At 38.7% G+C, this 26,424-nt stretch overlaps 2 protein-coding genes and 1 long non-coding RNA gene across 3 annotated transcripts; 2 read left to right on the top strand and 1 right to left on the bottom strand.

Annotated features, from left to right (window-relative positions):
* The first annotated feature begins 799 nt into the window (after positions 1-799).
* LOC121797337 (proteoglycan 4-like) lies at positions 800-3,572 on the top strand. Its single transcript, XM_042196094.1, has 5 exons — positions 800-1,151; positions 1,248-1,353; positions 1,734-1,857; positions 2,073-2,966; positions 3,040-3,572. Exons 1-5 carry the CDS (start codon positions 845-847, stop codon positions 3,385-3,387), a joined length of 1,779 nt encoding a protein of 592 aa, XP_042052028.1. The 5' UTR covers positions 800-844; the 3' UTR covers positions 3,388-3,572.
* Positions 3,573-5,353: 1,781 nt separating this feature from the next.
* Positions 5,354-7,715, top strand: LOC121793379 (probable inactive receptor kinase At5g58300). The gene is made up of 2 exons (XM_042191379.1): positions 5,354-6,976; positions 7,046-7,715. The coding sequence occupies exons 1-2, from the start codon at positions 5,623-5,625 to the stop codon at positions 7,642-7,644; spliced, it is 1,953 nt and encodes a 650-aa protein (XP_042047313.1). The 5' UTR covers positions 5,354-5,622; the 3' UTR covers positions 7,645-7,715.
* Positions 7,716-14,161: 6,446 nt separating this feature from the next.
* LOC121793750 lies at positions 14,162-15,548 on the bottom strand. The gene is made up of 2 exons (XR_006049159.1): positions 14,629-15,548; positions 14,162-14,398 (listed from the first exon to the last, which is right to left on the bottom strand). It is a non-coding gene; the product is annotated as an uncharacterized LOC121793750 (long non-coding RNA).
* Positions 15,549-26,424: the final 10,876 nt, after the last annotated feature.

Raw genomic sequence — 26,424 nt, 5'->3', positions numbered from 1 at the left:
AAACTAATACTTCATCTGTCCCACTAGAAATAAAACGTTTTTCTTTTTGGTTTGTCTCATTAAAAATGAAATGTTTATAAAAATGGAAATAATACCCTCTCTACTTTTTCTTCTCTTTTACTTTACTTTTTCTTCTCTTTTACTTTACTTTTTCTTCATTAACTAACAAAACAAGACTACATAAAATTTCGTGCTGAAAAACAAATGTTGCATATTTAATGAGATGAATGAAATATTAAAATTAAAATTTATATTCTACTAATTCTTTTCTTTCACAATTCTTCACAAACAAAAAATTTTTCTTAAAACTCACGCCAAACTCATGCGAACTAAAATTGTAAACGGTGAATGAAGGAAATAATATTAAATTGACGATGGATTCAACTATTCTCTACCTAAGCAAACCATAATCATCATTTACCGCCAAAACCCACCCGCATTTATGATTCGCCAATTGCTACTCCGCTGCATCTCGTGGGAAAAGTTTAACTTCTTTTTCTTTTTCTCAAAAGAAAAAATAAATAAATCTAATTTCTACATATAAAAAAATCCTGATTATTATAGATTTAAATAAGTACGTCCAATTATGGTGATGTTTAATGGCAGATAATGATTAAGCAAGTTGAAATTGTGAGATCCAAGGCAGTGCCCTATAAATTTACACCTCATTTATGGATTTAACCAACTCCAGAATTTTGCATTTGATAATGATGGTCAATTGCAGCAGGTATAAATAATGAGAGTGCAACATCTCATAGTAGATGCCCATCTTAAAAAATGTATTTATACGAATGAATGAAGCCAGTTATTATAAATAATAAAAATAAGAGACAGAAAATCGAACATGCGGTTGCCTCCTCTTCAATTCTGTCTGACTCACCACTACCACCTTCCTCTTCCATTCCTTTGTTCATCAATCATTCTACGACGTCGTTTCCCCATAATTACTGCTCTCAAATCAAGTCTTCACTTCCGTGACTCTCTCTCTCTCTCTCTAGTCCACTCCATGAATCGGACCTTGAGAGAATCCACCCGCAACCACCGCCGTGGCCACAGCATCAATGGACTCCCCAATTCCACCGACGACAATCTAGATCTCTTCTCCAAAAGCCGCCGCAGCCTCTCCCTCGCCCCTTCCGACGACCCTCACGGTATGCTATTTATCTATATCTCTACATTAACTTCAGTAGAAACCAACTCCTGCTTTGATCTCGCGCTCATTTTTGTGTTTTGTGTTTTGTGTTTAGTCTCGCTCAAACTGGGGAGGCTTTCGCTTGGATCCGCCAAACCGGGGAGGACTGGATTGGATGATTTGTTGTCATCCGCTGATGGAGGCAAGCACGATTATGATTGGTAACTCTCTTTTCAATTACTATTACTTTCATTTTCCGAATCAGATCTACCTTATTATTTCCCAATCAATTTCCATTTCTATCACTCTTTTTACGGATCAAGCCCTAGGATACACAATACATCTCATCACATAACTTGATAATCACTCTAAACAACTCCATCAAACCTTATTTAAGGTACTACTTTTTATGAAAATTGAATCTGAACTTGATAATAGACTTTATTACGTGATACAAGGCCATTCAAGTCTGAATCTCAAAATAATCCGATTCATGTTAGATTTAAATTTTTGTATGTTGAAGGATTTATTTGTAGATGTAGGAGGCTGTGTCTTGTTCAATCACTCCTACCTATTAATCCTCACTTCCCTCATCTAATAGGCTTCTCACTCCTCCGGGAACTCCGTTGGTCCCTGCTTTTGATGGAAAAGAATCACAGGCCTGTCTTATGGCTCCAAGAAGTGGTCCATTGGTCCGGTCAGTCTCCACATCCAAAGCTTCTCGGGTATGCCACTCTCCAAGTCTACCTTGCTATGTCACACAAGCTATATTTACTGTGTTGATTAATTTTTAGTTCGATCTTTGTTATTTTTGCTGAACTTGACTTGCTATTTTTGTCTCATTTACTTTGGTTTGTTGAGTGAGCCAAGCTAATCATATGTTAGGGTATCTACGTCCTTTTTTATTGTTGCGACTACAACCAAGTTTTTTTGTTTCCAGTTATCAGTGTCTCATTCAGAGAGTAATCATGTGGCAAAACCAACTCGAAGCAGTTCGGTGACCAGACCTTCTATATCTAGTTCGCAGTATAGCACCTATTCCAATAAACAAACATCCATTCTCAACACAAGTTCTGCTTCCGTTTCATCTTATATCAGACCGTCTACTCCTACCAACCGCTCCTCCTCAATTACAAGGCCTTCTACTCCTTCTGCGCGTCCAACAGTGTCGAGATCATCTACTCCTTCTAAACCCCGCCCTACACGCAGTACCTCTTCGATTGATAAACCAAGAGCAACCCAAAATTCAAGACCATCTACTCCTACTTCCAGGCCTCAAATTTCGGCAAACTTGAATTCTCCTGCTCCTCGAACTACATCAAGGCCATCAACGCCCACCCGTCGAAATTCTGCGCCATCATATTCTCAATCTGGACCATCAACCCCTGGTGGGCGTAGTCTCACAAATGGGAAAACTGCAACTCCAGTTTCACGACCAAGCTCCCCTGGACCACGAGTTCGTGCTCCATCACAACCAATCGTACTCCATCATTTTCCACATGATACACCACCTAACCTTAGAACTAGTTTACCAGATAGACCAATATCAGCTGGGAGGTCCAGACCTGGTGTCGCTCTCACTGGAAAAGGGAATACGGAGCCTATCACAAACAATGCTAGCGTCACTAGGCGACAGTCATCTCCAGTGGTAAGCAGGGGAAGAGTTGCAGAACCCACTGGAAGAAGCCGAACACTTACCAATGTTCCATTGAATGATGTTGTTGACTCAAGGAGAGAGTTGTCGTCTCGGAGGCCTGCAAAGACATCAACAGATAGCACAGGATTTGGCCGTACAATCTCAAAAAAATCTCTTGACATGGCCATACGGCATATGGTACGCATCTTCCTTGACAATATTTGATTTTCTAAAGTCTGGTGATTAAATTCCCCTGTTCTATATGTGGCAGGACATACGGAATGGCAACAATGGGTTTCGAGGATCGAATCTTTTCCCTCAAAGCATTAGATCCAGCAACCAGAAAGTACACCCAGGTACAGCATCCAGCAACGGAAGCCTGTCCGTGGCAGATAACAGCAGCCGATTTTCCGAGAGTGGCAGTGAGGAAGACAAGTCTCAGCCTTGTGCAAAATTGAGCAATAATGATATTTACGAAAGTTCCCGGTACGACATGATTCTTCTAAAAGAAGATCTGAAGAACACAAATTGGCTACATAGTATTGATGATAAGTCTGACCAAGGATCCATCTTCGATAATGGGTTTGAACTTCTGCCAGAACCATTTAATCCTTTATAGCCTCGTGATTTTATTGTTATTTTTTTCTTCTATTTTTTCATGGAATATTTGGATACAAAAGAATGTGAATGAGGCGCATAGCTGCTAAGGCATTGTTGTACGAGCTATATTGTGGTCATCTCCCCATTTGAAGGGATTCATAAGTTTTTTTTTTTTTGTTATACATTTTCTTGGTTATCTCTATACTCTCTACCTTTGGCTGGCTTAATTCAACTCGAAATGGTGGTGGTTGAATATTAGTACGTACTCCCTCCGTCTCAAAGAAGATGGTACACTTTGTTTTGTGTGTTAAGTGATAAGAGAAAATATAATTTTATAATTGACGTGAGAGAAAACTTTTTTCAAAATAAGAAATGTGACATCTTTTGTAGGATAAACTAAAAAAGAAAGTGTGATGGGACGGAGGGAGTACTATTAAACCGGAGTGGGTTTCAATTTCATGATTTTTTTAATTCATGTTGTACATTGAATCTTGTTATTTGCATGTTAACCTTACTGACAGACATTAAAATCTCAATAAATAAGGCATTAGAGTGCATATTATAATTGTTATTTATTAATTAAGAGTACATTTCCTCCTAACACTTGTTTAGCCTTTGGATTTAGTCATTTAGACAAAGGTGTCAACTGGGCAAGCCAAAGATCTGGCCGGTTGAACATGGAGCGGACTTGGGCCGGACTACTTACTTGAACCGGGTTGCAATTTCCGTTGTTTTAAATGATAGAATCGACGTAGGATCAAGTTTGTTTGAAGCGAAACCCTGGCCCAGCCAAGCACCAACTCACTTGAAATTATATCATGTTATACTTACTTCGTTTATTCTCTTTCATTTCATCAAAACTAGCCAATGATGGTTTATGGTATGTTGAATTTGTGGTGTCGAATATCATGTATCCGGCCATCCCTTTCCCTTCTCTTGCGGTATTCCGATCATCATTCTTGATTCCTTGGAAAATCTAAATCATTTCCCTTCTGTAAAAACTAATTCAGCCTAGTTAATTTTTAATTAATAAAGAATCAATTACTCTATTAACCCTTCAATTATTCATTACCAAATAATTATATTAGTGAGCATCAAATGCCTCGAAAACCCCTTGTCACGAAAAACTAGCAGATTCCACCAGACCAGCAAGAGCATAAATCTTATCTACAAAATTATTAATACAATCATACACCTATATTAGTTTTATCAACCAAACTATAAAAATAAGGTGTATCTTGTTGGTTACTATCATTATCAAACCGCAATTTTTTAATCACAATTTAACTACCATGCACATCTGATAAATGATATAAGAGACCCTTATAAAATAAGAAAGCATGTCCTACAATAAAGTAATCGAGTCACAAACCTAAAATTTATTTTGTATCAAGAAAATACTATTGTTTAATTACAAATTACTGAAAATTACCTACTCCCATTTCCTATTTATATTTTTTGGTCAGGCGGGGTTTGAGTAAGTAAAATAATTAATTCCTCTATTTTCTACACTAATTTTGTATTCACTAAAATCTACTCTTATATTTGTACAATCTCAGTTACACCAAACCTCAACTGTCCATACTTTAGTCAACGCCATAAAATATTTTTTAAAAATATCTTAATTAACAAATGGTCATTTTTTATATGTTGCTTAATGATTGATCATCTTTCTTTTTGCATCTATATATGTTTTTATTAATTAAATCAACATCCATACTTTGAATTATCTTCTTTAATGGGCCAACCCCCCATCTGCAAGTAGTAGTAGTTTGCGGTGGAGTGGCTAATACTACATCTACTAAGAGTATTTAATTAGTATAATAATGTTGAACTACTTAACCAAATAAATTGATAATCATTTTGAGGGACAGTAGTATATTAGTTGAGAAGTAGTTGCATCTTATTATTAGGTTAATCCCACAATAATGCCCAACAATAAACACAAAATAGGGGGTTTGACCAATTAAAACTTCAACAAAACATCTCTACACAAACACAACCCAACATTCAAAAATTCTCCCCAACTTTCATCTATCTTCTTCTTTATCAACGCCTACAAGAAAAAGGAAGGGAATCTACAAAAGTAGAATAATAATAATAATAATGCCGTTGTGTTAGAGAGGAATTCTCTTCCCATTTCATAACACCTTTAAAGCTTCAAAAAGTGGTTATGTAGTTGAGTTTGATTGCTTCCTATAATTCATATCTTGTTCAAGAAAGAAACCAAATGTAAGTTAATTTCCAATCAACGATGATGAACCTTCATTCCTCATTCTCTACATGTTGCTTCTTCTTCATCTTGTTCTACATGGCGATTACTGTGACGGCTGACCTCAACTCAGACCGCGACGCCCTTCTTGATTTCGCGTCCGCCATGCCTCATGCCAGGAGACTCAACTGGATAAACTCTTCCTTGATTTGCACCTCGTGGGCCGGAGTCACCTGCTCTTCGCGTGGTCCTGCTCGGGTCGTGGCCCTCCGCCTACCCGCCTACGGCCTCCTCGGCCCTCTCCCGGACAACACCTTGGCAAGGTTGGACGCCCTCACCACTCTCAGCCTCAGATCAAACTACCTCAATGGCACCCTTCCATCCGACCTCCTCTCTCTCGATTCCCTACGCTATGTCAATCTCCAACACAACAGATTCTCCGGCGCCATTCCTTCCTTTCAGTCTCCTCTCCTCAATGTCATTGATTTATCCTTCAACTCATTGACAGGCAACATCCCTCAAACACTCCAGAATCTCACACATCTCACTGCTTTATTCCTCCAAAACAACTCTCTTTCTGGCTTCATCCCTGATCTCAACCTTCCTGACCTTGTGCAATTGAATTTCAGCAATAACAACCTCAATGGCTCTGTCCCATCTCACCTCCAGAGATTCCCTGCTTCTTCATTCACTGGCAACTCTATGTTGTGTGGGAAGCCACTGCAGACATGCCATGTAGCATCACCTCCTTCTCCTTCGCCTTCGCCTTCGCCTTCGTCTCCACCTTTGTCTCCACCATCTCGAGATCTCTCCCCGCCGCCTCCTTCTTCACAGTCCCCATTCTCACCAACACTTCCTCAAACACAAAAGTCGAGCAAAAGTTTAGGCACGTCAAGTATAGTTGCTCTGGGAGTAGGTGGAGCCGCGGTGGCAGCAGTTGTAGCCTCGGCATTGTTAGTTTTCTGTTTGAAGCGGAGACGAGCAGCAGCAGGAGGAGGCAAAGGAAACGCGGTTGTAGGGAGGAGAGGCGAGACGCCTAAGGAAGAGTTTGGGAGTGGAGTGCAAGAGGCAGAGAAGAACCAATTGATATTCTTTCAAGGCAGCTCCTACAGCTTCAATCTTGAGGACTTGCTGCGAGCCTCAGCCGAGGTGCTGGGAAAAGGAATATACGGCACAACCTACACCGCAGTCTTGGAAGAAGGAACAACGGTGGTGGTCAAGCGCCTCAGAGAAGTGATCTCCGGGAAGAGAGAGTTCGAGCAACAGATGAAGGCCATTGGCAAGCTGCACCCTCACCCCAACGTTGTTCCCCTCCGTGCTTACTACCATTCCAAAGACGAGAAGCTCCTAGTATACGACCATGTACCCGCTGGCAGCCTCTACACACGACTCCATGGTACGTGCATAATGTTGCAACAAACACTTAATATAAGCTCAATTTGACACAATGGTGTTATCTTTGCAGGCAACAGAGAAAATGGAAGGATTCTTGATTGGGAAAGTAGAGTCAAGATTTGCTTAGGAGCATCCAAAGGGATAGCACATATTCATTCAGCTAGTGGAAACAGACTCACTCATGGAAACATCAAGTCTTCCAATATCCTTCTCAGCCTAGACACAAATGCTTGTGTTGCAGATTTTGGGCTCACTCCTCTGATGGGAGTCCCTGCCACTCCATCCAGAGGTGCTGGTTACCGAGCGCCAGAGCTCATCGAGACAACGAGATATACTCAGAAATGCGATGTCTACAGCTTCGGTGTCCTGCTTCTTGAATTGCTCACAGGCAAGTCACCCATTCTGACACCAGGGCAAGAGGATGTCACGGATCTGCCACGGTGGGTCCAATCCGTCGTGAGAGAGGAATGGACGGCTGAGGTTTTCGACAGTGAACTGGTCAGATATCAGAGTGTTGAAGAGGAAATGATGCAGATGCTTGAGATTGCAATGGCCTGTGTAGCAAAGGTGCCGGAGATGAGACCTGCTATGCATGAAGTGGTCAGGATGATCGAGGAGCTATCGGATTCCGGGAACCAGCCGTCGTCCAGCAATAGTCCCATGTTGTAACCATTCTTGCTTATTTGCTCACTCATGTAGTCATTCAATTAATGCAACAACACAACAGCCATCCTTTCACATTTTGGTTTCTATATCAATCTATATTGTTAATCTACAAGTAGAAAAGAAGATGGCATTAGTAGTAAATTTTAAAACTCTAACAATGCAACATTTACATCTTTCTGCAATTGACAATTCATTTCCCTTTGTAATTGTTGAATTTTCTGTTCACAACTGCACTGTAAAAAGTATAGAACTATAAAAATAACACATGATGACAGAGATGGAGAAAACAATAAAATTAAAGAAATTACCAAAATCCCTAGATTGCATAATGGTACAAGATTACCTCTTTCTGGATCAATGCATCTTTTTTCCTTTTCCAACTTTCACCAGTCTCTGCTTAACTGCTTTAATCTAGCTTGTATAACTATAAGCAAACACGAACACATACTAATACTACTACGCTTCGTAGTTGATTGATTGTCTAAATAAAAGAAGTTTTTGAAACGGAATGCATCTACAGTATTAAAGAAATCTAATTTCAGTGAAAAAACTCAATTACCTTGTTATGCAAAGATGGGATTTTTTCTATTTTTGTTCTAGGATGGCAATGGAATTCCATAAGTGTTGCATTTTTTTAGATTCCCAGTTTGTGAGCGACACATGTCCCTCATGCATCGTCTTTTAATGAAATGCATGAGGGTCATGCATTTTAGCCGACGGCGCATGAGCCTCATGCGTTTCTGTAACGACACATGAGCCCATACATCTCTATCTTAAACAAAACTCGTAGTCCAGAAGCAAATTGCCCATTTTTGCGTGAAAAGAAGGAAGAATCAGCTTGCGATTCCCCGGCGATTCCAAGGCGATTTCGGTTCCGGTAAGTTTTCTTCAATCTTGCAACATTCATCTCTTATTCATGTTTACTTCATAATATTAGGGTTTATAATAAAATTGTCCCTAATTTACTAAATTAGGGTTTATAGAAAAAAATTGTCCTCAATTGTCCCTTTATTTTTTGATGCAAAAATCATGCAAGCATTTGTGTGAGTTTGTATTGGAGTGGTAGAATAATTCAACTTCCTCAATTGGGTATTAGTTATGATCCCCCTCGTGCTAGAGGTTCCATCGTATTGAATTCGTTCATTTCATATTCTGAATTAGTTGCAATGATATGTGTTACGATCAGAATAGATATGAATCAACATGCTATTGAAATATCATAGAGACAATATCAAGTCTTTGCTTCCGTTATGAGTTATATATGTACTGAGATTTACACCGATGAATAATGTTTATGCGAGATTTACACTGATGAAAGTGTGATGTTTATGTTCAACGAGGCCCAAAATTCTACTCGTTGTATTGAATTATTTGTTGAGTATTCACCTGTGAGAATTTTAGAAATCCCACCAGTCGTTTAATTTTGCTCTTTATGTTCAAGGTTTTGTACACCGATGTGGGATAGTTGTATTATATTCTTTTAGTTTCAATTGCCAACACCCTCCCTCAAACCCTTCAAGGTGAACCTTGGAGTGATTTGACTTTTTTCTGATCGACTATGTCACGACCGCCCTTCTAGGGTAATTAAATGCGACGATCGTGACATAACAGGACTTAAATGCAATCAAATAAAAGGGGCTAGGGTTTTATAAAAAGGGGTTTGACCAAGGAAATAAATGAACAATAAATCAAGAGAAAAGGGTGACGCTTTGACAGATAGACCAAAAGGAGAAAACAATTATTATCATTGGTATTCAAAATAATACGGGTTCAACGTACTCCAAAACGGAACGGAACTCAAAATAGTGTCAACATTAAACAATAAGTAAAACAGGTTTCAGCGGAAGCATCCAAGAGAAGAGTGAAGTTATGTATGAAGACACAACGACACTCACAGATCAAAGATAAACAATTCATTCTTCAATTAACTTGCTCAACACCACCATACTCTCGTCGCCGCTCAACCTGCACATAGGGAAAATATATGCAGGGCTGAGTACTATAAAATACTCAGTGGACTCATGCCGAAAACAGTTTATCAAAATATTATTTATCATGCCTTTTTCAAGTATCCATCGGGGTTTTTATTTTTAGAAAGGCCCGAGGTACCAAAATATTTCATCGTTCAAAAGTCGACTGATCAGTCATTTTCCCATAGACGTTTACCAAATCTACCAATACATGACTTGGAATGTGGCCACAAACCAAGTCACTAGACCGGCCAGCTCGTACGCTAGCACACGATCTACCATAGGTGTACACTAGTCCAAGTAGGGTTTGCGGCCCTACGAGGACCCGAATTCGATTTAAATAATAATGGCATAAACCCATATCAGATAGGCACGTTAAAATCAAACAAGGCATGATAAACACAATTTCATTCCCATCAATAAAACATTTAGGACATCGTCCTTATTTAAAAGAAAGCTCACCTCGCTTGTTTAGATAACACAATACACAACTCAAAGCAACCCTCGTTCCTGTGCTCACGTACGTACGACAACCCTTGTCAACACCACAATACAATCAGCCTTTCATCATAAAAATTATCATGCATGCCCTAACGTTCCTTCCATCGTCTCTTTAATTTACCCATCCCAAACGTTCATCAACACAAGGAAACACACCATAGCTTACATCAACGAACAACACATCACTTCATCATAGAATGGGTTCCTTAATACATATGTATCATGTATATCATTCAAAACTTAACAACATAGATTATTTTTGTATGATAGAAATCTGGCAGAATAGCGCAGTCATTTTATAAAAATCATTACAAATTCATCCAACCTCCATTGGGGCTGAAACTTTACCACAATACAGTATACACATCAAAGATAATCCAGTTAAAATTTCACATCAAAATCACATCTTTAGGTCGGTCAAATCAAAAACGAAACTCACTGGACGAGAATACAAATACTGGCAGAACTGCGCAGTGGACTTCAAAAATTCATTAAAACTTCATCTTTCGTCCAAAAACACTGAAATTTACACACAACACAGAAGACACCTTGAAGTTTACTCAGTTAAAACTTTGCACCAAAATAAGATAGTTTGGTCAGTCAAACACACGTCGGAATCTACTGTCCGAACACCACAGTTGTCATGCTTCCAAATTTCGAGTTAGGGTTTATCAAATATTCATCCAAACACATATATTCATGCTTCCAACACATAATCATGCTTCAAAAAGATCTCACCATCATGTTCTCGTATATTCACATAGCATTCACCACAAATCATCCATAAGTTCATTCATAAACAACCATAAACGCATATACATATCTTTTTCTCATGCAACCATCAATCCCACCCGATTAAATCTTAGATCTACGATCTCTACACTCATTATATGCATGAAGGAATCAAAATCAAGGTTTCAATGGAGAGGACGAGGAAAAGAAATTCAATTATACCTTTCTAGATGAAACGATGGGTAGAAACAAAGTAAAATCTTGATTCTTCAACAATTCTCGAGGCTTCAACTTAAATTCTTCTCAAAAAGATGAAGAATTCTTGGAGAAAGATAGAAGAAAAATTGAGAGGGAGTGGGAGAGTGGAGAGTGGCGTGTAGTTAGTGGCTAGGGTTAGGGTTTTCCTCCCTTATTTATAGAGATAATTTCCAAGATTTGATTCTCCATAATTAATTAAATGAATAATGTGGAGTTAGAGAAATAGAGGGAGAATTGCATGAATTATGGGAGAAGAATAAGGAGGAATTCACAATCAAGGCTATTTAATTAGCCTATGATTTAATTTGGTATTTCACGGAGTAGAATAAAATAATACGGAGCAGAATAAAATAATAATTTCCACCATTAAAATAGGGAAGTAGGCGATTTTTATTCCTCTCCCACAAGGAATTAAATTCAAATCTTAATTTAAATAGGATATGACAAGATCTCCTTAGATATGGTAAGATTGCTAGGATATTTGTATTTATTAATGGAAGGGAATAAATAAGGGATTAAATAATATAATAAAATAATTTCTTTCTCCCATAAAAAGGAGATTTTTGAAATCTCCCTTGGAACAAGCATAGGGGTCCAAAATGTCAAATGAATACTGATGCTCCTATTTAATCTCACTCATCCCTTAAGAAATAATTCGCCACAATATATTTCACCCCGCATAGATTATTCGCACAGCCACATCACAATTTCAACCATTTTCACTTCCTCCACATATTCTCAACAGATTGACCTTTCAATGGCCACGTCATATGTTCTACATCTTTGACTATTCAACAGCCACGTCATATGCTCAACGGATTTGACTAATTAGATCAAATCTAAATTCCAAAACGCAATTAGGTCACACAGAAAACATGCAATTAATTCACTCATCATTTAATTCACACACTTCACGGCATTAAAAGCATTAAATGCAAAAATTTTATGCTTCGCAAATTAGGGTTCCGAAAGTGGGGCGTTACATCCTACGACTCTTAAAAGAAATTTCGTCCCGAAATTCGGTACCTTCATGAGAAGTGTTCCGGGTACAATTCCATCATCTTGTCCTCAAGTTCCCACGTGGCTTCTTCGTACCCGTGGTTTCTCCACAACACTTTTACGCTAGCTATCGATTTATTTCTCAAATTCTGAACCTTTATGTCCAGGACCATTTGGGGTCTCTCCTCGTAGCTCAAGTCGGAATTCAACCAACTTCTTCGTAGCGGATCACGTGCTTTGGGTCGAACACGTATTTCCGTAACTGCGACACATGAAAGACGTTGTGCACATTTCTGAGGCTTGGGGGTAGCGCCAAACGGTATGCAACAGGACCCACTCCTTCAAGGATTTCATAAGGCCCAATAAATCGCGGTTTTAATTTTTCCTTGACACCAAAATGCGTTATCCCTTTCGACGGGGATACTTTGTCGTCGGTTTGAAATTGTAAGTCGGTTCGTCGGGCATTCGCGTATGACTTCTGTCTGTCTTGAGCTTTTTTTATCCTTTCACAAATTTACCGGACAATTCCAACCATCTCTTCAACTGCATCGGGTCCAAGTATCCTTTTCTCCCCGACTTTGTCCCAGTAGAGCGGGGATCTACACTTTTTCCCATACAAGGCTTCATACGTCGCCATGTTTATTGTTACCTGGAAACTGTTGTTGTAGGCGAACTCAATCAGTGGTTGTGCGGACTCCCAACTTCCTCCTCGGTCGAGCACCACAACTCTCAACATATCCTCGAGAGTTTGGATCGTTCTTTTGGACTGCCCATCTGTCTGCGGGTGAAACGCTGTGTTGAAATTCAATCGAGTTCCTAGTTCATGTTGTAGGCTAGTCCAAAATCTTGAAGTGAACTTCGGGTCACGGTCAGACGTGATCGTCACTGGGACTCCATGCAGTCGCACTATTTCCTTTATGTAGATCTGAGCTAGCTTGCTCGATCCATGCGTTACGGGAATCGGTATGAAATGCGCACACTTGGTGAGTCGGTCTATAATTACCCATATGGCAGTATTCCCTTTTTGCGTCTTTGGCAATGCCGTCACAAAATCCATGGCGATGTGCTCCCATTTCCATTCGGGAATTTCTAGTGGTTGCAACTTTCCGTACGGTCGTTGATGTAGAGTAAGCAACGGTCCACAAATGCCGCTATGTCTCTCTTCATGCCATTCCACCAAAAGGTTTTTTTCAAGTCTTGATACATCTTCGTGCTTCCCGGGTGAGCGGTGTATGGAGTCTCATGAGCTTCACTCATGATCTCGTTCTTGAGTTCCACGTTGTTTGGTACGCACAGTCTCCCTTCAAAAGTGAGGGCATTGTCGGACTCCTCACTAAAACTTCCAGATTTTCCAGTTCTCACTTCAATTCGAATTTCTTCAAGTTTCGTATCCATCTGTTGTGTTGCAACGATTCTCGTTCTTAGATTAGGTTCAACCACTAAGGTGGCAATTCGGCCTTCCACTGTTTCAGGTGCCCTTACCACTTCCAATTGTATTTTACTAAACTCTCGTATTAGACTTTCCTCTTCCGTCAGAAAAGCAGCTAGTTGCGAATGGTTCCTTCGGATCAAAACATCTGTCACTACATTTGCTTTGCCAGGGTGGTAGTTGATGCCGCAATCGTAGTCCTTTACTAATTCGAGCCATCTTCGTTGTCGCATGTTCAAATCTTTCTACTCGAAGAAATATTTCAGGCTCCGTAGAGATTTCACATCGAACTCCGTAGAGATGGTGCCTCCGAATCTTTAGGGCATGCACTACTGCTGCTAGCTCCAAGTTGTGGGTTGGGTAGTTAACTCGTGCGGTCTCAATTGTCGTTACGCTGGCGATCACTTTGTTGTTCTGCATCAACACGCATCCTGGTCCCACCTTCGAATCGTCGGTGCAGACTACATAGTTCACTCCAGGCTCCGGCACAGCTAACACTGGCGATGTAACGCCCGTACTTTTTATAGTACTTGGAATAACACCAAGTTACTACGAGACAAATAATAGTTTGTCTAAATGAAAGAAAACGAACAAAATTAAATATAAGAACTTGGGCCGACCCAAGTAAAAATAAATCAAAGTCCAAATGTTCTTATTAATGTTTAAGAGTGTTGGGCCATCCAAATTTTCTCTTATATTTTCCCAACTTGAGCCAAACTCCACAAATAATATGTTGGCCCAATTTATTCTTAGAAAATTTTGTACAAGCCCAAAACCCTTTTCTCTCTTCCCCTACGCCAACTTCTCCACTCCATGGAGACTCTCCATTTTCAAGTGACCTTCCACCCTCCATCTTCTACATTCAAACCTGCAAATCAAAGGTCACCCAATTAATAGAATAACCTTGTTAAATTATCTACTCTCCTTCCCTATTCACTTCAACAAATCCAGAGAGAACCGAGAGAGCCGAGAGAGTGAGAGTGAGAGTGAGAGTGAGAGTGAGAGTGAGAAGTAGAAGAAATTGCTACCTTTTGTTTCAATCACAACCAATTCAAGATAAATATCGATCCATCTATTTCTCATTTTACCATTTTATACCTATCAAACTCAAGGAGTTTTTGTGACAGTAAGGAAGGAAGTTCTCCACCCGTCTCATTCAATTCCATCGATTTCACCGTTTAACAACCAAAGGTAAACTCCATCCCATCCTTCGTTCAACTCCTATCATTTGCATATGTAGCACAATATGCAATTCACGACACCAACCCAAACTGCCGAAAATCAAAACCATAATTTACAACTCGAATTTAAGCTTCGAATCTTGAAAAGAACTTAACTTCGTGGAAAATTTGGGGCTGCCGAGCGGCGACGCAGCAGCTGCTGCGGCGCCAAGTGACGACAGTAGGGGGCTGCGCAGCGGGTTACTCTCGACCGCGATCCAACGACTGATGACGAAGAATTTCTGTGACTCGACGACGGCGTAGCAACTGAAGCTACTGAGTTGCCCAACGAGCAGCTGCTATGTCGGTGGCAGCGACGGGCCGAACAGTAGCAGCTGGACAGAGGCGAGTGCAGCGGCGACTGCAGTGAGTGACGACCACCGACGGAGCAGCAGCATCTCCCGGCGCCGAACGACGGCGACTGCACAGCAGCGACCGTCGGCGAGGCGTGGAGCGAATTGGGGGAAACGAAGAAAAGAAGAAAGGAATTAGAATTTTGAGAGAGAGAGAGGGAGTTGACCGAGATGGAGGGAGTAAGGGAAATTGTTGTTTTGTGTTGGATTTGGGCCAGTTTTTTTTGTTGGGCCAGAATATTAAGTGGGATAAAATATAAGCTTTGGGCTCCATCTATATTGCTTTAGGGCTTAGGAGTTTAAAGTGGGGAAATAATTAAGGTTTGGGCCTTTTAATAAATCCTTGGGACGATAATTTAATTGTGGGAAATTATTTCATTAATTTCCGGAATAATTAGAAGGATGAACGATTTATCCCAAGTCTGAAATAAAATAATTTCGAAGAGAAATAGTTGCGATAATTTAATTATGCGATTAAATAAATTTTAAGAAATTTATTTCAAAATTTTGGAGAAAAATGTGAGGAGCCAACGGAGGAAAGAATGGGCGTAAGCGGCCGACCGGCGTCGCACGCGACGCCTTGGGCGGCCGCCGAATAATTGAAAATGCACGAAAACCGAGAAAACGAAATAAAAGACGTTAATTAGAGTGCATGCATTCTAAATATCTTCGTTACCAAGATTTGATGTGAACTTATGTATTTTCCAAAAAGGAGGTTCGCACGCAAGCTAAAGTCGGAACGAGAAGCTATTTAAGGAAAATCTAAGCTTTTGAGGTAGGCTCTATTACTTAAACTCTTTTATTTGCAATGATATGTATATGGTGAGATAAGGGTGGTTTAAATGCTATGTCATGTCGTATTTTTTGTTTTGAATCGCTTATCTGATTGTCTACTAGGATAATGTCCTACTAGACTTTGATGGTTAACGAATTCGGTTCTGACTAGGGAGTGAGTCCCTACTCAGACTAGTGCACTGATGGGGATCGTGAGCAGTCCCTTGGGTCGGCCGGTCCAGTGATCGAGTTTGTGGCCACATTCTCGTTTCACATGATGGTTCAGATATAGTACATGATGGGGGATGATGATGATAATGGGCTGATCAGCTATGTTTTCGATGAAAATGATTTTAGTGTTTCTCGATATTTTTTTAAAGTAAAACCCGAGTTTCACTCAACGATGGCGTGACATTACTTAATTGTTAAAAATGTATTTTGGGCATGAGTTCACTGAGTGCATCAAGTACTCAGCCCCTGCATATATTTTCCCTATGTGCAGGTTGAGCGTGGACGGGAGACGGAGGATGTTGAGCATTTGGACAAAGACAGTATTCAATAAATGTTCCGGTTGCTATTGTGTCTTCATACATAGTACTCCCTCCATTCCATAGTAGTGGGGGCATTTCTTTTCGGCACGGAGATTAAGAAAGTAGAGAGATGAAGAGAGAATAAAGTAAGAGAGAGTAAAGTAAGAGAGAAGAAATGTGTTAACTTTTACTAAAAAGGGAAATGGCTCTACTACTATGGAATGTACCAAAATGGCAAAATGACTCCACTACTATGGAACAGAGGGAGTAGTAGTTAACTCTCAAATGCTTCCGCTACGTCAAGTTTTAGAACTCTGATGTTTTCTTTATTCCGTTGGATTATTTTTATTCAAACTATGTTGCTTCGTGATCTGAGACTATGATTTGATAATGAAGTTTCGTCTTTTGATCTACATATCGTACCCCCTTGATTGTTTTCCCCCTTCTTCCTCGCTTCTTAATTCCCCCGTTAGTCGCGATCCACCGTGCTTTCTATCCTTAGGAAGTGAGGTCGTGACAGGCGCGGTGGTCAATTTCTCCTTCAAGAGTTGAAAACTTGCCTCAACTTTGGCAGGATCCACTTGGGTTCCTTATGCCGATACAATGTGTCCAAGAAAGTTTACTTCTTTCAGCCAAAATTCACACTTGCTAAATTTGGCGTATAGCTTCTCGGTCCTCAATGTCTCCAAAGCGATTCATAGATGCTCCTCGTGCTCCTTCCCGTTCTTCGACTAGACCAGGACAACATCTATGAAGACCAAAACGAATTTATCCAAGTACGGATGGAATACCCGGTTCATCAAGTCCATGAATACCGCAGGTGCATTCGTTAGACCGAACGACGTCACAACGAACTCATAGTGACCATATCTTGTACCAAATGCGGTCTTCGATATGTCCTCCCTTCGAACTCTCAGTTGGTGATATCCGGACCTTAAGTCCATCTTTGAAAACACGCCGGCTCCTCGGAGTTGGTCAAACCGGTCATCTATCCTCGGCAGTGGATACTCATTCTTGAGAGTCAATTTGTTCAACTCTCTACAGTCGATACATATTCTCATCGACCCGTCCTTTTTCTTGACGAAAAGCACTGGTGTGCCCCACTGTGAGACACTAGGCTTAACGAATCCTAGGTCCATGAGCTCTTGAAGTTGTATCTTGAGTTTCTCCAGCTCTTTAGGCGTCATTCGATACGGTGCCTTAGACACAGGTGCGGCTCCTGGTTCGAGGTCGATTGTAAACTCCACTTGTTGATCTGGCGGCGGTCCAGGTAACGCTTTGGGAAAAAAATGTCTGGAAATTCTCACACAACAGTGACGTCTTCCACTTTCCTTTCCTCCATCTCCTCTCCGTGGAGATAAACGAGATATGCAAGACGCCCTTTCTTCATCATTGCGGTAGCTTGAAGTGCAGAGATTATAGCGGTTCGCCGGTTCATCGAGATTCCATCGTACACGATGGGTTTCTTTCCCCAGAGCTTGTAGAGATATTTGTCTCTCCTTACAACGAATCGTCGCAAAATTCACGGTCAACCAATCCATCCCTAAAATTACGTCGATATCTAGCCATAACTTGCGGATCGTGAGCGACTAACTTAAGGTTTCCCATAACGATTTCTATTGTCCCACCCACTGGTGAAGACACTACCATCTTATGTTCAGATTTGCTAACAGGCAAGCTCAATGTATTCACACCCAAATCAGATACGAATGAATGCGATGCGCCCGTATCAAACAACACAACGACAGGAGTGTCGAAAATTTCGCCCATACCTGTCAGGTTTCCTTTTTCTCGATCGCCTTGCTCCATCTTCGGTTGTTTTTGTTCCAACGCGTACGTTCTAGCTGGAGACGGAAGTCTTGAGTGGGTTGTTGTTGTCGTGACAGCTGGTCGCGATTTCCCCTCGATTCACTTTGCGGTGCCCTTGATTGCTGACGGGATCCTTGATTGTTCTGCCTCGATCCCGATCCTCCCTTCTTGCTCGGACACTCCCTAGAGAAGTGACCATTCCCTCTGCATTTGTAACACTTGGTAACGTTTTGATGCCGACATTCTCCGAAGTGATACTTAGAGCACACGTTGCACTGTGGTGCCCTGGATCGGTAGTCTCATCTCTGACTAGAAGTATGCTGTCCTCCTCCGTGTTGAGATCGATGCTGACTCGACTGGTACCGTTTTCCGTCGTATGGAGTCCGAGAATCATCCCACTTCCTTTTCTCCCTGGACTGGTGTGTCATTTTTGAGCATGTCTGACTATAGAGACTTATTCCTTGTGTATATCCGAGTCGACTACTGCATTTCCCTACCGTCTAGTATCAAGGATTCGAAATTTGACCCAACAGTCTTACTTGGATATGAACAGATTTCAAATTGTTGCAACATTGCTAAGGATGTCTTTAGTCGGGAAGGCTCCAAAATTAATCAAGGAAACAAGAACAACAATGCAATGATTGAGTTTCATTGGACTCAACCCATCCATTCTGATAATTAAATGGTTTAGAGGTATCAAATAAAACCCATAGAGCTTTGAGAATTTACTTCTGATGAGAGCTTGGAAGAACATGAGATAGGTCATGGAAACAGGATGAAACTGCAAAAATTCTCAAATTCCATAGCCGACTGCTAGATCACACTTTGTAAAATTCCGGACAGCAATGAAGGATATCGTTCAAACACGTCAAGGCCTAAAATAATCAGTCGCGAAAGGATTTAGAAACATGGACAAATGTCATGAAGTAGTACAAATGATGGTTCAACAACATCAGGTTATTGGAAAAGATGAAATCATATCAATGGGTTCGCGGGTTTGTTAAAGATAACTCAAAGTGAATGGAACTTTTCAGAAATTTAACACGATCAACTCGTTAAGGAAGAAGAGAACAGGATAACCTTAACTTGGTGTTGCAGAAAGAAAAATCATTGAGTATGAAACAATATATGTAGTGAAACCGAGCTAAAAAGAATTTCACTTCTGAAAGAAAGAACTTGTCACATACATGGTTACAAAATAAAGAGGTGAACCATTAGTTCTAAGAATAATATTCCATCCTTTGAAGAAAACATGTCTGGAGGTGTGATTATACTGAAGGTCATAACTGCAAACAACCTTAGGAATGAAGTTCAATGACGGAAGTTCATAAGGTCAAAATATTGTCCTTATGAATGATGAATCAAAGGAGACTACTCAATCAAGCAATCCAACGTTACAAAGGCAAACACAAACTTTCGAGACAAGTGAGTCATGACTCGATATAGGGAAAAAAAATAATGGACATTACTTGTAATTTGGGAGTCAACCAAGGTGTTTAAATAAACAAGGGCTCACGTTTATTCAAAACGTCCCGAAAGAAACTTAGAATCCAAGTAAGTACTGTTAAAAGTAAAACGTTCATTCTAGCTACGAGGGTCGCACTCCCTCGCACATTTTCGCGAGCCTGAACATGGTAACATCGTTCTATGAAATCGTGGATTCCAAGTTGAGATTCATCGTATCGTCGAAATTAATAACTAATTTTGATGGTCGCATCTTCAAAGTCTTCTTGCCATGCCACGTAGTTTTCGAAATGCATTGCCATTGCACACGTGGTTTTAAAGTATCGTAAACGTCGTTGTACTTGTGTCGCATCGCCACTTTGGCATGGTATGCAAGACTGCATAGTTTTATTAGATCTTAGGTATGATCTCGCCATTGTGAGGATACACCAAGTTCGAAATATATACTTTCGTTGGTTTTATCACTCAGGAAAGTGATATTGCAGTTGTCAACTTATAACTAAGTTCTAGCACGTTCAGTCTGGCCTACCTCATAGGCACTATATAATTTCAAGTATAGCTTGAAGTCTCGTACTTCAACGTATATTTGATCATTACTTAACTCAAGCTTCATATGGCTCCTACGTTCGCAACGAAGTTCAAAAGTTCCACATTTCACTTTAATAGTGGTTCTCCACAATACCTCATACTTCATCGGTCATAAATTTTCACCACATAAACGTCATCCATATATTGCACAATCAACACATTTATTCGTATAAATCATTTGGTGTTCCATGGCATAACAAACATCGTACATTAATATATGTGAATAGCAACACTCAGTCAATCAATCATCTATGGAATCGCATTTCAAAAATCATGCAGTTCATGCTCATCTGTATCACAATCACAACTCGCAACTACACGCGTATCATTCTTTGCATTTCACAGTTTCATAGTCATGAAACGCCTAGGCATAAAATTTTATCGTTCCTGGAAGCAACATGTATTTTCTTCAAGTAAATTTTACAGTTTCGTGGACGTAATAGCAAATCTCAACATCAACCAATACAAGTTGACAATCATACTTCAATATCCAGCACATTCAACTCCATCATGCCTCACTGTTAAACAAAAGCAATTGTATAATCTCATAGTGTCTCCCGGTTCATATCTTCACAACATTTTCCAAAAGCCATAGTATTTACTTATTTCTCACATGTGTTGTTTCATAGTATAATCAAGTAATCACTCTCATACTTCACGTTTCACAATTCATGTAATTTTCAATCATTTAGAATTTCATCTATCCAAACTCATAGAAGCCCAATCACATATTCGCCGATTTTCCTTATCGGGGTGTGCACAACAGTATTCATCATTTTTGGCATAGTCGTATTAAGCAATTTTATATCCATGTATTTTCATCATCCCACACTTCCAAACAACATTTTCAAAGACGTCATATTATCTTCGATTCCGATCGAAATAATTTCAATTTCCACCAGAGGAATATCCCCATCACACTTTCCACCATTTCACAGGTTCAGATCAAACTTATCGAATCGCTTGTTACCTCATTCTTCGTGGTTGGGCGGAGACGAGTCGAGGTGTTGAGCCTTCGACGGTTATCAATTAGTAAATTTACACATGAATAAACTTTGACTCAACAAGGCTCTTGGGTCTAGAGCGGAAAGAACTGAGGCTCTGATACCAAACTGTCACGACCGCCCTTCTAGGGTAATTAAATGCGGCGATCGTGACCTAATAGGACTTAAATGCAATCAAATAAAAGGGGCTAGGGTTTTATAAAAAGGGGTTTGACCAAGGAAATAAATAAACAATAAATCAAGAGAAAAGGGTGACGCTATGACAGATAGACCAAAAGGAGAAAATAATTATTATCATTGGTATTCAAAATAATACGGGTTCAACGTACTCCAAAACGTATCATGTATTTAGATTCTAAAACGGAACTCAAAATAGTGTCAACATTAAACTCCAAAATAATACGGGTTCAACGTACTCCAAAATATTTCATCGTTCAAAAGTCGACTGATCAGTCATTTTTCCATAGATGTTTACCATATCTGCCAATACATGACTTGGAATGTGGCCACAAACCAAGTCACTAGACCGGCCAGCCCGTACGCTAGCACACGATCTACCATAGGTGTACACTAGTCCAAGTAGGGTTTGCGGCCCTACGAGGACCCAAATTCGATTTAAATAATAATGGCATAAAGCCATATAGGATAGACACGTTAAAATCAAACAAGGCATGATAAACACAGTTTTATTCCCATCGATAAAACATTTAGGACATCGTCCTTATTTAAAAGAAAGCCCACCTCGCTTGTTTAGATAACACAATACACAACTCAAAGCAACCCTCGTTCCTGTGCTCACGTACTCACGACAACCCTTGTCAACACCACATAAAATCAGCCTTTCATCATAAAAATTATCATGCATGCCCTAACGTTCCTTCCATCGTCTCTTTAATTTACCCATCCCAAACGTTCATCAACATAAGGAAACACACCATAGCTTACATCAACGAACAACACATCACTTCATCATAGAATGGGTTCCTTAACACATATGCATCATGTATATCATTCAAAACTTAACAACATAGATTATTTTTGTATGATAGAAATCTGGCAGAATAGCGCAGTGATTTTATAAAAATCATTACAAATTCATCCGACCTCTGTTGGGGCTGAAACTTTACCACAATACAGTAGACACATCAAAGATAATCCATTTAAAATTTCACATCAAAATCAAATCTTTAGGTCAGTCAAATCAAAAACGAAACTCACTGGACGAGAATACAAATACTGGTAGAACTGCACAGTCGACTTCAAAAATTCATTAAAACTTCATCTTTCGTCCAAAAAGACTGAAATTTACACACAACACAGAAGACACCTTGAAGTATACTCAGTTAAAATTTTGCACCAAAATAAGATCGTTTGGTCAGTCAAACACACGTCGGAATCTACTGTCCGAACACCACAGTTGTCATGCTTCCAAATTTCGAGTTAGGGTTTATCAAATATTCATCCAAACACATATATTCATGCTTCCAACACATAATCATGCTTCAAAAAGATCTCACCATCATGTTCTCGTATATTCACATAGCATTCACCACAAATCATCCATAAGTTCATTCATAAGCAACCATAAACGCATATACATATCTTTTTCTCATGCAACCATCAATCCCACCCGATTAAATCTTAGATCTACGATCTCTACACTCATTATATGCATGAAGGAATCAAAATCAAGGTTTCAATGGAGAGGATGAGGAAAAGAAATTCAATTATACCTTTCTTGATCGAAACGATCGGTAGAAACAAAGTAAAATCTTGATTCTTCAACAATTCTCGAGGCTTCAACTTAAATTCTTCTCAAAAAGATGAAGAATTCTTGGAGAAAGATAGAAGAAAAATTGAGAGGGAGTGGGAGAGTGGAGAGTGGCGTGTAGTTAGTGGCTAGGGTTAGGGTTTTCCTCCCTTATTTATAGAGATAATTTCCAAGATTTGATTCTCCATAATTAATTAAATGAATAATGTGGAGTTAGAGAAAGAGAGGGAGAATGGCGTGAATTATGGGAGAAGAATAAGGAGGAATTCAAAATCAAGGCTATTTAATTAGCCTATGATTTAATTTGGTATTTCACGGAGTAGAATAAAATAATATGGAGCAGAATAAAATAATAATTTCCACCATTAAAATAGGGAAGTAGACGATTTTTATTCCTCTCCCACAAGGAATTAAATTCAAATCCTAGTTTAAATAGGATATGGCAAGATCTCCTTAGATATGATAAGATTGCTAGGATATTTGTATTTATTCATGGAAGGGAATAAATAAGGGATCAAATAATATAATAAAATAATTTCCTTCTCCCATAAATAGTAGATTTTTGAAATCTCCCTTAGAACAAGCATAGGGGTCGAAAATGCCAAATGAATATTGATGCTCCTATTTAATCTCACTCATCCCTTAAGAAATAATTCGCCACAATATATTTCACCCCGCATAGATTATTCACACAGCCACGTCACAATTTCAACCATTTTCACTTCCACCACATATTCTCAACACTTTGACCTTTCAATGGCCACGTCATATGTTCCACATCTTTGACTATTCAACAGCCACGTCATATGCTCAACGGATTTGACTAATCAAATCAAATCTAAATTCCAAAATGCAATTAGGTCACACAGAAAACGTGCAATTAATTCACTCATCATTTAATTCACATACTTCACGGCATTAAAAGCATTAAATGCAAAAATTTTATGCTTCGCAAATTAGGGTTCCGAAAGTGGGGCGTTACAGACTAGACTACTAGCCCAATTTTTTTCCAATCAATTGGCCACTGGCCCAAATTTTTAAGTCCAGATATACTGTTGGGTAGTCATTTTTTTCGGTTTTAGCCCAAATATACTGTTGGATCAGTTAAATTTGACCAACAGTCAGCGACCCGCTTTGATACTTTGAAAGAAATCAATGGATTCCATCCTAAAGCCAGTTAGTGATAGGAAGAGAGGTCCATCAAACTTATATATATATAGTGATTTCAATTTTCTTTGTACACCGATGTGAGATAGTTAGTATTATATTCTTTTAGTTTCAATTGCCAACATGTTGTTTGTGCGAATGCAGTATAAGTAAAAAACATGTTGCGATTTTTTTTATTTTACTCGATTTTTGTTTGTTTTGTTCTGAGTTTTCAAGATGAAATTGGTTTAGAAATTGTATGTTCATTTAATTGCTAGAATAAGTCGAAATATTGGTATTTGATTATGAAATGGTGTGTCGTTGGTTTACCAACTTGAATTGTATTGATATGGTTTACGTAAATGTGTTAATATTAGTGGAATACTATATTGATATTAATCGTGATGATATGGTTTACGTAAATGTGTTAATATTAGTGGAATACTATATTGATATTAATCGTGACATGTATGCTATTTTGGATGTTTGGGTGACAACATCGGTCTATGATTATTGCATACATTCAAATCAATATATGATTTTGATAATATACAAATATAATGCCTGAAACTGAAATCAGCGCAATTCATCCTAATTGGATTGCAGACATTATATATGTATGTTCTATTTATATTGTTCTTGAATTGTGTTGATGTTATTTTTTAAATGTATCAATATTATTCATATGACATATAGATATTTTTTTTTGTGGATATTGATGTTGTAATTGTGTTGATGCTACATGTCATATCAATAAATACTATGATGTGCATTGATATTGATATTGAAATTGTTTTTGTATTATACCCCATATTACTAGAAAAAGTCCTTGAGTGTTTTATAGATGAAGACTTCAAAAGCGTGCAAATATAATACTATCAATGTATCTTAACTATATCAATATAACTTGAACGTTTTGTCAATACTTTATACATTACTCCAGTACTTTTGTTAAATACTTTTGTGTCAACGTAAACAAAGAAAATATAAATTATGTTGGTCGATATATCAATATTGAACCTATTTGTTGCTCGTTTTAAAGTATACAACATCACCAAAAATATTAACACAAGCATCCATCTATATCAAATACAAATATATTACATCCGTCCAAAAAGAATAGTCTATACAGTGAACGACACATATTTAATAAATATATAAAAATTGATAAATTAAGAGATGAGAAAAAAAATTGTTCTAAGTATAGTTAGTGAAAACTTAGACTACCACATTAAAGAGAAAAACTTACCCGCTTCGTTCCTAAAAATTTGTCACTTATTTCCATTTTGGTCCGTCCCTAAAAATTTATCACCTTTCACTTTTATCATTTTTGGCAGTGGACCTCACATTCCACTAACTCATTCACACTCACATTTTATTATAAAACCAATATATAAAAGTAGGACTCACATGCCACTAACTTTTTCAACCCACTTTCTATTATATTTCTTAAAACTTGTGTCAGGTCAAACGGTGACGAATTATTAGGGCGGAAGGAGTATTATAATTAGAGAAGAACAATTTTTGGTGGGTCGGTCCAAAAAATTAAAATAAGACTATTTTTCATGGATGAATATAGTACTACTTCCTTCGTCCCATTAAAAGTGACATGTATTCTTATTTGGATTGTCCTATTAATAATGACATATTTTCTAAAATGAAAAAACACCATCTCTATATTTTTCTTACATTTACTTTATCCTGTATTTATTTAATTCATAAAATAATATAAATTCTTATACTAAAAAAGTAAATGTTTCCGATTTAGTAGAACACATATAATAAATGTAAATGTTAGTCATTAACGCAACGTTTCTTTATACTTCCTCTGTCCCCAAAGAATATGCACTTTCGGTTCGGCACAGGGTTTAATATAAAATTAGTAAAGTAAGATAGAGGTAAATAGAAAAAGTAATTAAAGTATTATTAGTGGAGAATGAGTCTCACCTTATTAGAGGGAAACGACTTTTTAAAATTAGAAAATATATTCTTGTGAGACAGACTAAAAAAGAAATAGTACATATTTTTTATAGGACTGAGGGAGTATCAGAAATGAATTTGGGGGATTTTATTGCTACACGTAGAATAATGAGCTGTAAAGGGGGAGAAATTGTCGTCGATTCCACTAGTGTTAAGAGTTGGGGAGGAAAAAGATAGTAAAAAACAGAAAGAAAGGGTTGTAGTGTGGAGTTAATTTCAAGGGTAAATAATTGATGTAATCAGTGAAGTCTCAAT

The sequence above is a fragment of the Salvia splendens genome, chromosome 3, assembly GCF_004379255.2.
Source record: "Salvia splendens isolate huo1 chromosome 3, SspV2, whole genome shotgun sequence".
Taxonomy (NCBI): Eukaryota; Viridiplantae; Streptophyta; class Magnoliopsida; order Lamiales; family Lamiaceae; genus Salvia; species Salvia splendens.
This window is presented reverse-complemented; position numbering and strand designations above follow the sequence as displayed.